Source organism: Rhineura floridana, chromosome 3, assembly GCF_030035675.1.
Source record: "Rhineura floridana isolate rRhiFlo1 chromosome 3, rRhiFlo1.hap2, whole genome shotgun sequence".
In the NCBI taxonomy this organism is placed as follows: domain Eukaryota; kingdom Metazoa; phylum Chordata; class Lepidosauria; order Squamata; family Rhineuridae; genus Rhineura; species Rhineura floridana.
This window is the reverse complement of record NC_084482.1, coordinates 39,544,332-39,560,168: the sequence shown is the minus strand read 5'-3', so window position 1 is coordinate 39,560,168 and position 15,837 is coordinate 39,544,332. Positions and strand designations below refer to the sequence as shown.

The 15,837-nt window shown below is 41.6% G+C and overlaps 1 protein-coding gene across 1 annotated transcript in view; it reads right to left on the bottom strand.

Annotated features, from left to right (window-relative positions):
- The window catches only part of C1QL4 (complement C1q like 4), a 32,850-nt gene extending 18,159 nt beyond the window's left edge, over nt 1-14,691 (bottom strand). The window contains exon 1 of the mRNA XM_061621769.1: nt 14,128-14,691. Within this exon, the coding sequence (XP_061477753.1) occupies nt 14,128-14,691 (564 nt within the window). The remainder of the gene's footprint in view (nt 1-14,127) is intronic.
- Nucleotides 14,692-15,837: the final 1,146 nt, after the last annotated feature.

Here is a 15,837-nt window from a genome sequence, read left to right as displayed (position 1 = left end):
TAATCCAAAATACAAGCACCTTGGGCTGGAGTTGGGTGAAAAAGAAATGGAGCAGATAGACTCTGAAACTGGTTAGTCACCAGTGAAGGACAGAAAGTGGAATCCAAAGAGTGTATGAACTGCTACATAAATAAAAGAATGACTGTATCATGCCCCCCCTTTACATTGCTGACACCACAGCTGGAATTTTGTTGATCTCCTGCTGCATACAGACATTTACATCTGTGATCAAGGGCAGGTTTGATTGATGTAAATCAAGGTGATTTTAAATCACAAAGGGAAAAAAACTGATTTAAATAATTGAATTAAATAAATTTTCCCTGTGGTGTAATCCATATATTTTCTGAACTAGGATGTGTATTTATGGGTTCATATAACAATTAAAATATAATTGGTTTGTAGTAGAGCCCTTATAGGATCATAAACCAAACCTCTGGACAATAACCACGTGTCTTTTTGTACTGCACAATTATCTGCTTAAAGACACAGTGGACAGGTGAGACGGTAATGGATTTCTGTTTGGTGCTCATGTAAAGACACTAAACACAACCACTTACTCAGTGGCTAAATTCCCAGTACCTTCCAGAATCAAGAGCTACTTGTTACTGGGTTAGAGCAGTGTTTCTTCAGGAGATGGGAAATAAGGAGACAATCCAGACCAGTTTTTATGGGAGAGTAAAACATTCGCTTAATACTTGTCCTTTGAAATAAGTGGGACATAACACTGGTTAATTTAACAATCCAATCCTATGCAGATTTATTCAGAAGTAAGTTCTCTTGGATTCAATAGGAATCCCTAGAAAATACGTTGAGGATTACATTGGATTGTGCCCTAAATTTCTATGCTGCTCACTGGACAGTCATAAATATCCATAATTCGCCATCACAACACATGACCCATTGTGTGTCTTATTTTCATAATGTTTCGCTTCAAAAGTCACCTCCATCACGTTAAATATTCATATTGAATTTTAATTGTATTTTAATTATTTCTTTCTTATATTGTATTTTATTGTATTACAATTTTAATTCTATGGCATACAATATATAAGAAAGAAAAGAAGCAATAAAAATACATTTAACAATCCTACAGCATCTAGCTCAGCATATTTCCAATGCTACAACTGACCAAAAAAATAATAATTAACGCATCCATCAAGATCCTGAGCAATTTTCAAGTGATCAGTGAGAAAGTTGGAGAACCACTGATCTATAGGTTCACTATGACCCCATGCAGACATAATACTTAACATAACATAGTGCTTAACACAGTGCATAATACTTAACAATGGTTTGTTGTCTTTGACCATTTTCTAAAGGACTGTATTTTCCTATATGAGCCTGTCCAAGTCCTGAGATCATCAGGGGAGGCCCTTCTCACAGTCCCGCCACCCTCACAGGCGTGTCTTGTGTGAATATGGGAAAGAGCCTTCTTGATGACAGCCCCCAGGCTCTAGAAGTCCCTTCCTAAGGAGGTTACACTAGCTCCCTCCCTGCTGTCCTTCTCGGTTTTTTCCACTTGAACAGAAATGCTTTAGTAATTCCGTGTTTCCTAGAGGATCATGAATTCAGCCTTTAAAAGTTACATATAGACTGAAACATGTTGGTTGGTATTTTAAGTCAGATTTCATTTCAGATTTCAGATTTTTAAAAAGGGTACTTAACATAACTGATTTTTTAAAAACAAACCTTGGATTTAAATTATATATTTTTAAAAAATCATTTCAAATTTGTATTATTATTTCTGAAATAATTGATTTTCACCCACTCTGGTAAAAGAAAAACAATGGTTTTGCTTCCCTAGGTATCCAGCATGGGAGTGCCACTTTAAATCACTCTGCCTTCTCCCTCTTACCACCATTCCCTGAAGCCCTAGCATATGATTTCCACTCTCTCCCCTGGAAATTGGGGTCATGGTTCTTTTTCTTCAAGGGAACCACTGAAGTGAACAAGATGCAAATTGTTTGTGCCCAGAGTTACCAAGGATAATCAGCAGTTTTCATTCATCAGTTCAGCCATGGGGCAATTAGGCTGAGCACAGACAACATAGTCTGGTAGGATGTGTTGGCCTTCAGGTGTCGATAATATAATTTGGCACCAGATGTGCAATAATATAATTTGAAAGGGCCCTAAATGCCTGGCTAATCTAACTCCTTTTTTTGATGCAAGATAATCTCCAACCACTAAACAACCTACACAATCTATGCCACAGTGTTGTTATCACTGTCTTTATATGCGTATACCGCATAGATAATCATGCTCAAAGCAGTTTTGAGCACACAAGCACAGAGAAAGTACACTGTGGAAAGGCTCTTGCAGTGCAAAAAGTTCCAGATCACTTAGGCAAGTGAACCAAGCCATGGCGGTGGAGAAGAAGACAAATCTCTTCCAGCTGAGATGTCGCTTTCACGCACTTTCGTTTCTCCTTTCCCAAGATCCACTGGCGCTATACAAAATCAGGGTGCTTTCAGAGTACTTTTTACTCGTAGGGTTATATTCAGTTAAGTACTGCTCAGAGTAGATGCATTGAAATTCATGAACCCATTTTAGTAACTTCAGTGGGTTTATTTTGAGAAAGACTACCATTGATAGTACCCATTATCTACATTATTCAGTGTGCTGATCTCTCAAGCTGATAGGTGCTAATCCACATGAACTTGTCAGCTCAGTGGAGGAAGTGCACCTGCTGATGTCTCAAAGCAATGGTACTTCTCTGAGGTAGTTCCTAATGTTTCCTGACCCTCTGTGTTTGTTTAGCAGTGGAACTTGCTTTAAAGTAGCCTGTGTAGGATTGCATCTTTAACCTTTTGAACTTGGAAGAACAGAATTGTGTTTCCTGCTATGTCACAGATTCCTAGGCTCACCTTGGGCAAGTCATTTATTCTTAGCATGTACCTCAGTGCCACAGTTTTCAGGGACAGACTTGTATCATACACCCTACTTTATGGTGTGTGTGTTGAGAAGAGATACATCAATGATGTGAGGAATGCATAGGCTATAGTGACAGGGTCCAGGTAATAAATTCCTTAGATAGACAGATCAAAAGAGGCCAGCATCAGGCCTCTCCAAACAAATCTCTAACAATAGAGTGAGCTCTTACATGGATCAAGCTGTCACCAGGGGAGATGAAATACTGCCTATATTGGCAAAGAGAGGGATAAACCTGTCATGTGGGGCTTATGCTGGGGCCATAAACATAGGGCAGACACCATTGGGCAAGGGACAGGATTTATTGGGGAAACTGCTGTGTCCCTAGGTTGCTGGTTCAAATTCTGCTTAGGGAATTTGCTCTCTGTTCTGTAGTCTGTACAGAATTGACTAAAATCCCCAACAACCCTCCAAGCTACCATTTATTTATTTTTCTTGATTCCTAAGTGTGTTAGAGAAAGACCGCAACATAAAAACGACTGGCACTTTTCTTCCCAGAGCTGGGACAGCAAAACTGTCAGTTGTGCGGCTTCAACCCTCCAGATTAAAAACGAGTGGAGAAATATATGATTTTTTGGGGGGAGGGTGTATGTGGTTTTAAGTCTTTAATACCCAGCCAGGGTGTAACAGTGCACCTAAAATTTATGAGTGATACAACTTATTTCACACACCAGGTTGTATTGCTATGTCACCAACTCACCCTTGCACATTGAACACACTCTGAGAAAAACAATACAGCCACTCTTACAACATGAATGAAAACCCATATAATAATATAGATATGCAGGGGGGAAAACAGCATATACTTCCCTGCCCAAGACACCTATGTCATCCACGTATCTAATTAGCGACACAAATGGTAACAAATACTAGATGTAACTCAGATAATCCCATATTCTTCACTATCTCCATATCCTTTCCCTTTCTCTGTTGTCATTCTCATGTCTGTTGTAAGAATGTAGGCCACTTGGGGCAGAGACTTGTCATCCACATTCTTTGTAAAGCATATGGTGCCATATAAATAAATAAATTATTAATAATAATACAATGTTGCTGAAATTCAGTCCTATGAACTCTTGCACATTCACTAAGAACTGCAATAATATAGTGCACAATTTTCCATAGCACGAAGACAAACAAAGGATGCTGTAACAAAAGAATTCTCCATACTGTAGCACACATCTATACAGAGTAGACATTCCATTCAACCTCAGTCTCCCAATCAGAGGGAATTCCAAAAGATCTTGAATAAATTAGTGAATGGACTTCTTGTAGTAATTATTCTTACAGAGCGAATGGAGAAACTGAATGAAAAGACATGCAGTGAATGGGGAATGGGTATATATGGTGTTCTTTGAATAGGACTTGCATCTTTAGTAGTTTTGGTGCTGCACAACCTTGTTCCTTTCTTCCTGGAACAATAATATCCTCTTAGCAAGGAGACTTGGGCAGTCCCAGATAGAGGTTTATTGTGGAACTGCTGCTGCTCATGCATGGAATCCTTTTTTTTTTTTAACCAGCAGTTTGCATCATCAAAATGCCAGTCTGTACTTTTAAAAACTTTTAATCTGTATTTCCCATCAAAGTTGATCTGCAGGGTATGCGGTGGAAGCACACTGGCAAAGCAGCACCCAGTAGGATTGAATCCTCTGCTCACCAGCTGATGAACAGTGGGTTCAATCCTGCTCCAACTTGCATGTGAAGCATAACCAAGCAGGATTGAACTCTCCACTCACCAGCTGATGAGTGGAGATTTCAGTCCTGCTCTCTGCAGGGGTCTGCCTCATCAGCACATTCCCCATAGGGTGATGTCAGCTGACTGACAGGTGAGCGTGGTTTGGGAAAAATGGCCTCACAGGCCAAATTGGACCCCCTGGCAGGCGAAGAATAGCCCACAGATCAGTGGTTCCCCACCCCTCTTGTAATTTATTATATGGAATTATTGTTCAGGGTTATGAGTGGGATGGTTGCTGTTTATTGTTTTAATTGTATTGTGTTTTTATATGCAGTAACCTGTCCTGGGACCTTTTGGTAAAGTGCAGGCAAAGTGGACTGAGATTGCTCACTAGCCACAGAATGTTGACTGGCAGGTTAGAGAAGAAAAACAGAAAATGGGTAGAGAGGGAGGTGGAATGGCCTGCTGAAGGAGGTCATGGCTGGCTGACTGGCTGACTGTCACCCTCCATTAGGTGAGGTACATTGCAAGTCCTCCTTGTATTGCATACTGCTGCTTTGCCTTATGTGTCTCCTTGCTTGCCTGTTTTTGTGCAGAGGTGATTTTATAAACAATACAAATGGAATGTGTCATGGTTTTGCTTGGCTGCTAGAATTTGGGGCAAGACTTTTGGACGAGGGGCACATTTCCTCTCTCACAACATTAGAACTGAACTTGGCTAAGAAGATGCTGCACTTGAATGGCTCCTCTGACACAGAGATGCACCTGAGCTTGCAATAGGGTATGATGACTTCTGAACAATCAAAAGGCAACTCTCTTATGTGTGCAATTGCCATATAGCACCAGGGAATTAAGCCTTGACCCCAGGGCTCTTAGCCACCCTAATAGATCTAGGTTGTTTGCTACCAACAGGGGATAGCGCCCCCTGCTGATCTGCTGGAGTTCTTCTCCTTGGTGGCCTCCTGTCCAACTAGTGGGCGACTAAACTTGGATGAGCTGACAGGATCACAGCCTGAGCTGGCAGGGCTGCATTCGATGAGGGTGTTTATGACAGTGTGTCTGAGAGTAGTGCAGTGCCCAGGAATGTATATGTGTTTTAAAAATGACTCTGGAGAGACGTCGAAAGGAATTGCTGTCTGTTGATGAACTGAATGAAATTCCTCTAGCATTTTCTCTCACACGGTGAGTGAAGGAAATGGAACTGGGACTACTCCTGGGGGCAGATTTCAATCAGAATTAGACATGTTGGGGGTATTGACAGTGGAAGACAGGGAACTTACATTTAACTATAATAGAAATAGTTTTTGTATCCACCATTTCCTGATGAGCCATACAGTCTGGTGTATGACAGCGGTGGGGAATCTGGGGCCATCCAGATGTTGCTGGACTACAGTTCCCACAATCCCCAACCGTTGGCCATGATGGCTGCACTGATGGGAGCTGGTATCCAAGATCATCTGGTGAGCCACGCAGGTTTCCCATCCTTGGGATATGGCTAGCGGCCAGGATCCTGAATTCAAGCAGTGACACTGAACGAGTTCAGTGGGTGACTGAGTTAGGGAAACTGACATGTTGAGATTCCTTTATTCTCTCTCAAGTATTAATCTGAAACCTAAAGCAGAATGGGACGTGAAGCCCATATCTTGGTGAGTGATGCTTAGGAAAAGATAAGCAAGATAATTCTGGATCAACCAAAGCCCACATGTCAGTTTTTACTCCAACTTTACAAGCGACATAAGGCCTAGTGTCACAAAACTGGAAGTGGGTATGAGATATAAAGTGGGCAGCCAAGACACAAGGCCATTTTTGCAGTCCTGACAGAGAACTGGGACCTATGCAGGCTTCAGTGATTCTCTCAGCTTCTTTTTCTGTACTTCAGATTCTGCAGCTCGAAGCAAAGTTCAGGTCCTTTGGGAAGAAGCTCATAGTATTGCTGAGAAACGTGCAATTATGAAGAACTGTTTTCTGGACCTCCATTAGACCCACTTGTTTTGGTCTCTGTGAATGATCTGAAGGCATATATGCACCACTGAATATCAGAAATGGTGTTCCAGACGAGTAAATTGAGGACACCAGCATTTAAACGTTATGTATCATTTGATAAAAATGATCTCTGGTGGCATAAAAATGGTGTGCTAATCCCAAGAGACTGATATTGGTGGTGGCATAGTGCGTGTTGTAATTTGTTTGTGCCTCTGCTGTCCCCCTACCGACAACGGTATAGGGACACCTTTAGTGGCTCTCTCACACTTTTGAGGTACTACACTGTTTCTTATTTTTATCCACTGCACTCTTTCTTATTTTTGGTTTCCAAGCAACTTTTCTGTGGACAGAATGCTTTAACATTCTCCTCTCATTTATCCTCATAACAACCCTGCAAGGTAATGACTTGTCCAAATATACTTCACTAAATGGAGGGATTCATCTGTATACACACACCATACATTCCAAGCACATGTAAAGCACATGACTTTAACTCTGTGAAGGGTAAATTACAGTTCCCAAGATTCTTTGGGAGAAGCCATGTGCTTTACATGTGCTTGCAATGTATGGTGTGCATGCAGCCTCAATCAAGCTTGGGTTTTCCGTATCCAGAGCCCATGGTTGCATCCACTGCACCAGGCTGCTTGAGCATTTGGACTTAATAGCTTTGATGATGAATGATCTACCACCAAGATTATACCTAGAATACTGTGAAATGGGGTAGTGCAGTGGACTTGGATCACAGGGAGAAAGGTGCAGATCTCTGTTAGGCAGTGAAGCTCGCTGGGTGTCCTTGGGGCTGTATCTTACATGGATCAAATGTGGGGGAGGGGATCCCATATGTATGCCATTGTGAGCTTTTGGGGGAAGGGACGATTGGATGCAGATGTGGATAACAGAATTGCCAGTGTGTCACCCGCCTTTAACACCTGCTCCAACAAAAAGAAATAAAAAAACAGGTAAAGCGTTTCCTGGTGGGGTTGGCTTCACCTATTGAATTTCAGTGTCACAACATTCCAAAGCACAGAAGCTCATAAAGAAAAAAAAGGTGGCAACCATAGCTATGTCTTTTCCTGCCTGTTGGTGTATTTTTAAATGGCAATGCCTTTGAGGCACAAGAGTTGTCTTCATGGTGGAGGGCCTTTTTAAGGGTCTTTTCAAAATATGCTTCCATATCACCCGCATTCTTTGTGCAATTTTCATTTTTAACTTTTCTTTTAAAGAAAACAAAAACACCTAGCTGCCAAATAATGCTTGAACGACAGCTGACTCCTCTGTGTTTACCCACACAACTGACACAGCTGTGCAAGCCACTGACACTCATGACCCTGATAGGGGACCTACTCTGAGGGACCCATGGACGGCTAATTTTCCATGGCTAGTTAAATCCCCATCTCCTCCTCTCGTGAAGTTGCCAATTAGTTCTACCAAGGTGGATACCTTTCTACCGCCAAGGATGGTGGGCTGGATCTCAGTTAACTCTGCTGTAGTAAGAAGCGTGCCTCAACTCCTGCGATGTGCAAGTTTGCTGTTGCTCTGGAAGGGATAGATGTTTTGTTCTTTTAATCCTGAGCCTTGGAATTGCGTAGAATTTTAGCCTTGGAAGGAAGATCCAGCAGCTTAATTTGACCCAGGACTTTGTCTCTCTGTCTGTCCTGGGAGCCAAGCTAAAGAAGAGGGTTCATCTAGGCACGTCAGAGGGCTCAGACTTGTCTCCCCCCACATATCGTGAAGTAGGAGTAAGTCTTTGCAGAGCAGAGGATATAATTTCCAGACAGATTTGAGCTTTAGTGCTGCCCTGATTATTTAGATTGAAACGACTCCTGACATTGCCTATTACCTAGTAAATCTTACATATTCAAGCCATGTTAGAAGTAGATATAGAATCTGTAAGCAAGTTTCAGCACAAAGAAGGAGGGGGGAAGACTTAAAAATGAAACATACACAAAGTCCAGGGATAGAGGCCAAAAATACATCCCTGTGGTGTGGGATTTGGGACTGACTAAGGGATGGATATCAAGAGTGACTGGCTGAGGAAGGCAAGAGCCAGTTTGGTCAACTTGGGAATGCTCCAGGGTATGACTATGAGGAAGGGGCTGCCTTATGTCTTCCACCCAATCAAATAGTGCCAAGGAAGAATAGGAACTTGTGTTCTTCCAAAATTGTGTGTGTGTGTTTTACCCCCCCTCAATACTAAGGGAATTTCAGATCTTACAATTAGCTTACTACTGGTCTCATATCTGTGCTTCTGTCTCCTAGGGAGCAGTTGTGGATATTACTGTAAGAAGTAGGGGGAACTGAGCTGGGTGAGAGTTAATGGAGGGCTGAAAAAAGTAGTGCCGTTTTCAATAGTTGAATTCTTTTGAATAACTTAATTGAACATACACAAAGTCAGACAATTGGTCCATCTAGCTCAGTACTGTCTGCACTGACTGGCAGGGGCTCTCCAGATGTTGGGGATTGAACCTGGGACCTCCTGCAGGCAAGTCAATAGCCCTTTCTATAAATTCCCCATTTGTTTCTGACAAGAAGTTAGGCCTCCAGCCTGCCTAGGCGCCATGCTTTCTGGCATCTGAAGCCTTTATTCCCTTACCTCAGAGGTTTGGGTCTGGCTGTCACAATTTGGAATGGGGAAGGGGAGGCATAAATGTACCTATGTTCAAAAGCAGACTGTTGTCGTTTTTGTATTACACATTGCAGGACTGAGTTCTGCCTTTTTCTTAATCAATTTATTTATTGTACTTATATACTGCCCCATAGCCGAAGCTCTTTAAGAGCTCTCTCTGTTAAAACATACACTCACACAAAACAAACACATTTTGGGGCTAAATTCTAGCGTACTCTCAACTTATGCCTTGGTTAACTTTGTGCTATGAGTGGGATAGACTGCAACTAAACTCGGAGACCCAGACAAGGAAGAAACTGTGTCTGCTCTGCTTTGGCTTGGCACCTATGAGAATGTTTTAGCTCAGTGGCGGCCAATGGGGTGCCCTTCAGATATTGTTGAACTACAGCTCCCACCATCCCTGACCATTGACCATGCTGGCTAGGGCTGATGGTAGCTGGCGTCCAACAAGGTCTGGAAGGCAGCATGTTGGCTTCCCCTGTTTCAGAAGGTCAGTTCACAGACATGTGAGGTCTCATTGCATATTTTCAAATTATACCAGAGTGGAACCCTTTCCCCATCCTTCCTTACTTTGCTGCTAGGTTTATTGCAGGAGTTATACATAAATCTTACCATGATTTTTCTATTTTAATTCCATAGTTTTTTATTCTAAAGCCACATAAATTTAAGAAAAAAATAGGAGGAGTGGAGGGAGAAAATTAGGCTGTTTTATTAGACAGAGTGCAGAGGTAAAGACATGGGTATTGGTCGCTCCTGATCTCAATTGACAGGAGGCATTTTGGTATTAAAACTAAAAAAAAAAAAGCCCTTGCTGACAAATTGACTGCAAACAGGTCTCAGGGGAGGAATTGACTGAACCAATATTACCAGTTGCCATGTCAGTTTCTATCCTTCCTGCTATTTATTATTTAATAAACAGGCAATTGTTCCTGTTCACCAAGCACAAATTGTGAAGGTGTCGAAATCTATTTTAAAATCTCTCTGGAAAAAAAAATTAACCCTTCCGTCCCAATGTTCATTTTTCTATTGCAGTTTTTTAAAGGCTGGGGCAATATTTTTTCTAAGCTGGAGGGGTGGGAAAGAAAGGAAGGAAAGAAGAAAGAACCTTATAAAGCATAAATCATGCCCAGCATTACTTAGGTACTTAAATGCTTTCCTGTATCACTTGGGGGGGGGAATAGAGATTTGGCTTGATATAAAGTCAGCATTCAGATCAATAGAGCCATGCCATTTTTTTTTACAACAATCAGGGAAAAACTCAGAATTTATCTTCAGTAGCACTTTTGATATCCAAATATTGCTAGTAATTAATTGATTTTTTTTGCAAGGGAGACAGAACTGTGATATTAATGTTGAAATTATTGAAGGCCTCTGTGAAATTGACTGTGCTCTGCATTTTTTAAAGAAGTGGCTGAAATCAATGAACAACACAATGAGGAGCGATTGGGACTCTTCCTAATATATTTGTCTAGCGAGGAAAGTGGGGTGAAATTAATTTAACTGCAGAATATCTGCCCCCAACCCTTCCCAGCCAGGAATAAAATAGATTATTTTAGTCACTTTCATGAGGAAACTGTCAAATATTTATTATAGTTAGAAAGTATGTTTTAATTAGAACAATGGAATATGAAATGGAGAGCAATTGGATTTCTTGGAAGTGTTCAGATAGCAAGCCCATATTGGGAATGGAACAACCTAGCTCTTCCCACAGCACTGGGGCCAATTCTGCCTTTCACTTTGAGATGTCCTGGGGCCACTTCACACACTACAGGTTGAGTGTGTGCTCTGCTGCATGTGCATGGTCTGGTTAGAAGCAAATATACCTGCCCCACATGATGTGGTGTTGCTGCTCTGAATGCACACTCTGCACACACCTCCTAACCCACAGCGTGTGAAACAGCCCCATATATATCTTTAAAAAATACTGAGTACTCCCACAGCATTTTACTTTAACTCCCAGCTAGCATATGTAAATATGGATATTGATTTGGTGAAGGGAAATGACAGATGCCTTCTCCTGCGATGTTTCTTTCATTAGTTTGGGGAGCTTGTTGAAGGATAACGGAGATGCATTTTAAAATTCCAGATCAATCGCTTATTTATCTTCAGTAAATGGAAAGAGTTGAAGAAAAGACTCTAGTGTAACCTCATCTATTTAGTAATGTGAATGGCTTTTTAATAAAAAAACCTTTTAAAACGTTATTGTAAAGTTCTCTCCTGGCTAATGGCTTATAGAAACTGTCTTTGGGACTAGTGAAAGCTCATTCAGTAAAATAAGAAAAAACGGTATTATTCTCTACCTTTAAAATTAGATAAATAAATGATGGAAGTTTCATGAAAACTTTCTACCCACCTGCAGCTGCAGCGTGGTTGCTAATAAATATAAAGATGAGGCAGAGGTCATAGGAGTTAGTTGACTGAAAGCTAGCTAAAAACGAAAGATGAAAAAGAGCTGTGGTTTTTGATGGACAGGAAAATGCTTAAACGGAGAGAAATGAACTTGAAGTCCTATAACAGAAGATATTGAAGTGTTATGGGTCTGCATTTGGCATTCAGCAGTTTGTTTTTTTAAAAAATAACTACTCTTTTCAGATTCATGACTGTACGGTACAGAAAGATTTTAGATGTAATATTTTTATTTGGACATATAATCTACAGCTGTTTATGTAAAAGCATATCATTATGTTCACATGAACATGTAATGGAATGAAACTATTACCAAGTTTTTATAACTTGTAGGTATGAATATAAAAATGTGAATATGTATGAGGAATATGCAAGTATAAATTATATTATGCAAATAAGAGGTATATAACAGTATTAATCTTTGTATGTTGTATGTATATTTACTGCCAAAACTGTAATTGAAGTTAGAGTATGAGACATAATTCCACATGCTTAAGATAAAATACAATACACACTTTCTCCCTGCAACAGTTCCACATGACTGAATACATCTTAATTGTAATCCACAAAATACAAGTATATGGTCATAATTAATTAGCATTTAATATATTCATATGTGTTTAGGTATTTAATATATTAGGCATGTATTTTAGGCAATAAAATACTATTTAATGTTCAACAATACCTACTGGGCACACATTATACTGTGTTCACATTTGTCTGTATATAGAATAATAACTAGCTAAGTAAATAAACATATTTATCCATATATTTCCAATATATGGAGATGTACAGTGGCAATTTTTATAAGTGACTAAATATACACATGCATGCTGCAGATACACTATAAATGTATATTTTGTTTAGCATACAATTTATAGATGCAGGCACACACCATTTTAGCACTCAGTGTGTGTGTATATATCTAGATATAAAATTATAATTATTATAAACATGTTTCTGCAACATTCTCATAACCGAAAAAAGAACATAATTTTACATCTTTTGACCATCTTACTTATGGTCTCATAAGGTTGATTCACACAATTTTCAAGAATTCAATAGACTCCACTTCCTCTCTCATCAATGCAAATTCTATTACACTTCACTAACTAGAGGTGCTAGGTTTAGGGGAATGTACGTTTGTGTGCTGCTCTGGCACTGGATACAATGTTTGTTGCACAAAGTTTTGATTTCATGTTTCCATGCAAGCTGGCAGAAAGTACTTGTTTAGTTATGGCATTTGGAAGTAAAGTTTCCATGCTGAATTAATGTAAGTAATATTTTAAAAGAAAATAGAACTCCATCCCATGATAAATAAAAGATGAGTATATATGGAAAATGTGTAAATCACTGTTTTCCCTTAAGTTTGCTTTGATCCTTTTATGAACGAACGATCTTTCCCCATCCTGGAATAACGAATAACATGGTTTTCTGTATAGTCTATTGCTTTATATCTTGACATATATTAAACCCTTCCTTAAAAAATAAGTAGAAAGAAATCAAGCACCAGAAAGCGTGGAGAGAAGAGGAGAGAGGAGGTAGGTTGGATCTCAGGGCAGCTTGCAATAAGACAATTTTTAAATTCGGCAGACACTTATGCTGGATGGCAAATCCAAATGTTCTTGTTGTTGTTTTGTGTGAAAAGAGATGTTAAGGAAAGCTTAGTGGGATTATATGCCTGATATACATTTATTCATTTGTTAAGCCTTATTCCCCCCAACACTTAATATTAGAATCAATTACTATTTATAAAGAGAGGGTTATTTTAAATACTTTAAAGTAAAAACTTTGTTTTCTTTAATAGAAAGCCTATCTGGGAAGCAGTAAGCATACATTGTTTGCAGAAAAGTAATTTGTTACTAAAAAGTACTCTGAAGTTAAGAAGAATGATCATCCCCTGATGACTTTAGGGTCAGGTGGGATGGTGGTGGGGGATATTCTTCTGATCTTTGAGACAAATTCCTAATTTGATCCCCAGAACTGAGAAGGGCTGTCTCAAGTGGTTGATTAAGAGGTTTCTGTGTGTAAAGTAAATGTAAGCTTCCACTTGAGTTTTGATGTTACATATGGTCAAGGAGTAGAAAACACAGGGCAAAAATTTTAAAGGTGTGTGGGAGGAGTCAGTATGGTAGATTGGGAGGAGCCAGTGCATTAAAGGGGGAGGAGCCAATGAGAGTGTGTGTGATTAATAATTGAAGTGGGAGGGGGCAGATGTTTGAGCAGGTAGAATTAGAAGTGGGCAGGTAGGTCTATTTTGCATGTGAAGAAGTGGACACTAATTAGAGGGGCTACAGGTGAAGTGGGAATGGGATGCAGATGATGTGGGTGGAGTGGTCATTCAGTTCGCAAACTGGAACAGAAGGACACAATAGACACAATGGGAAGAGTCAGAGGGCATGGCTTACGGAGGGTGGTGGAGGGGACTTGGATGTGTTTGCAAAAGAGGGAGAGAAAGAGAGGGTGACCCAGGAAGAGAAAGGTTTATAGGGTTGGAGCATCACCTTACCTGCCCATTCTTCATCAGGTCTGCCCACATGCTGGTGCCATCGCCACCACGCATAAGCACATGGTAGGTGAAGAAATAGATGCCAGGTAGAGGGCAGGTGAACTTGCCACTTGATGGTTCATAGTAGTTCCCCACATTGGTCACCACATCATCAAAGCGCAGGATCTCATACCCTTCGTGTGGTTTCCGCAGTCCTGCATAAAAGGCAATCTTAGGGCTGTAGAAGGATGGGATGTAACCCCCAGGTCCTGGACCAGGTGGGCCTGGAGGGCCTGGCCTCCCTGGTTCTCCAGCTGGACCTCTGGGTCCAGGTGGCCCTGGAGGGCCTGGTGGCCCACGGATTCCAGACTTGCCCTTCCTCCCTGGGTCTCCTTTCCCTCCAGAGACATAAGGAGGTGGTGAGATGATGGCCAACTCCTGGCTTGCTTCTGCTGAAGCTGCCCCATGGGTTTGGGGTGTGTAGGGATCACAGACCATGCGGCAGCTACCCAACATCTCATAGTGGGAAGTGGTTTTGGAGCTGTGCACCAGCAATGGGATGGCCACCAGGAGAACCAACACCATGGCCACCCCGATGGCGGCCCCGATGACCCTTTTTTTGCGGCTGAGCCTGGAGGCGGCCAGGGTTAAGAAATCGTCTTCGCTTTTGGAGGTAATGGTGGAAGTTTCTCTTGAGTCAACAACCACCTGAACGAAGGTCCCAACTTTAGTGACCTTTGAGTGATGATGCTCCACTGCGACGCCCTGTCTTTTCAAAGGAAGCACTTGTTGACTTGGAAGGCAAACTCTCTCCCACGTTGCTCAGCTCTGCTGTTTCCTCTTGGCTTTCCTCCACAAGATACTTGCTTCCTTTTACAGTAGATACTTTGGCTTGCTCACACTTCACTGGGAAAAGCAGCAGCAGCAGCAGCAGCAGCAGCAGCAGGAGATGCGTGAAGGGTGGAGATGGCTAGGGGGAAACGTGCGTGTGTGTATGTGTGCGTGCATGCATATGTATGTATATATCTTTGCCTTCCTTTCTCTTCTCCCCTTGAGAACTCAGCTGGTGACCGCGTAGCAGCTGGATGCTCCTGGTGCCAGATCCTATAGCCATCAACAGAAAACCAAAGGGGGGGGAGAGAGAGAGATTTCTCCACAACCAGTTCATCCACCACCCCTCCCGACCACATGCAAAGCCTTTCCCACAAACTCCAGAAGAGAAGATCAGACTGAGCTGCCCAAGATGCAAAAAGTAGCTTTAAGCCAACCAGAGCGACCTCTGGTGCTTCATACAGGAGGAGGCGAGGCTCAGCCACTCTGCGAGAGATCTGCCTGGAGCCTGGAAGTGTCTCAGCCCATACATAGCAGCCTGGGCTTCTGCTTGCATTTGCATGAGCCAGGGACAGATTATCAGGAACGTGGGGGGCTGGCGGCCTCCATCCTCAGGTGCTGCCGCTGGTAGGGACCCATGTGGACAAACATCACTGTCACATCTCTGTAAGGAGCAAAAGAACTCTCAGAGAGGTGCAGACACTGTCATTTGCCTTCTTTGGGGCACTTGCATCGCCGTGGAATGACAGATATTGTATTCTGTGCCCCCACTCCTTCTCTCACACCCATTCCATCTCCTGGACTGTGCTCACTCTGTCTGCATCCCCCAGCCCCGCTGGCATCTAGAGTCATGTTTAAGGATGTGTTTTATATGCTGGGGTTGTATCATTTCCCCTACGC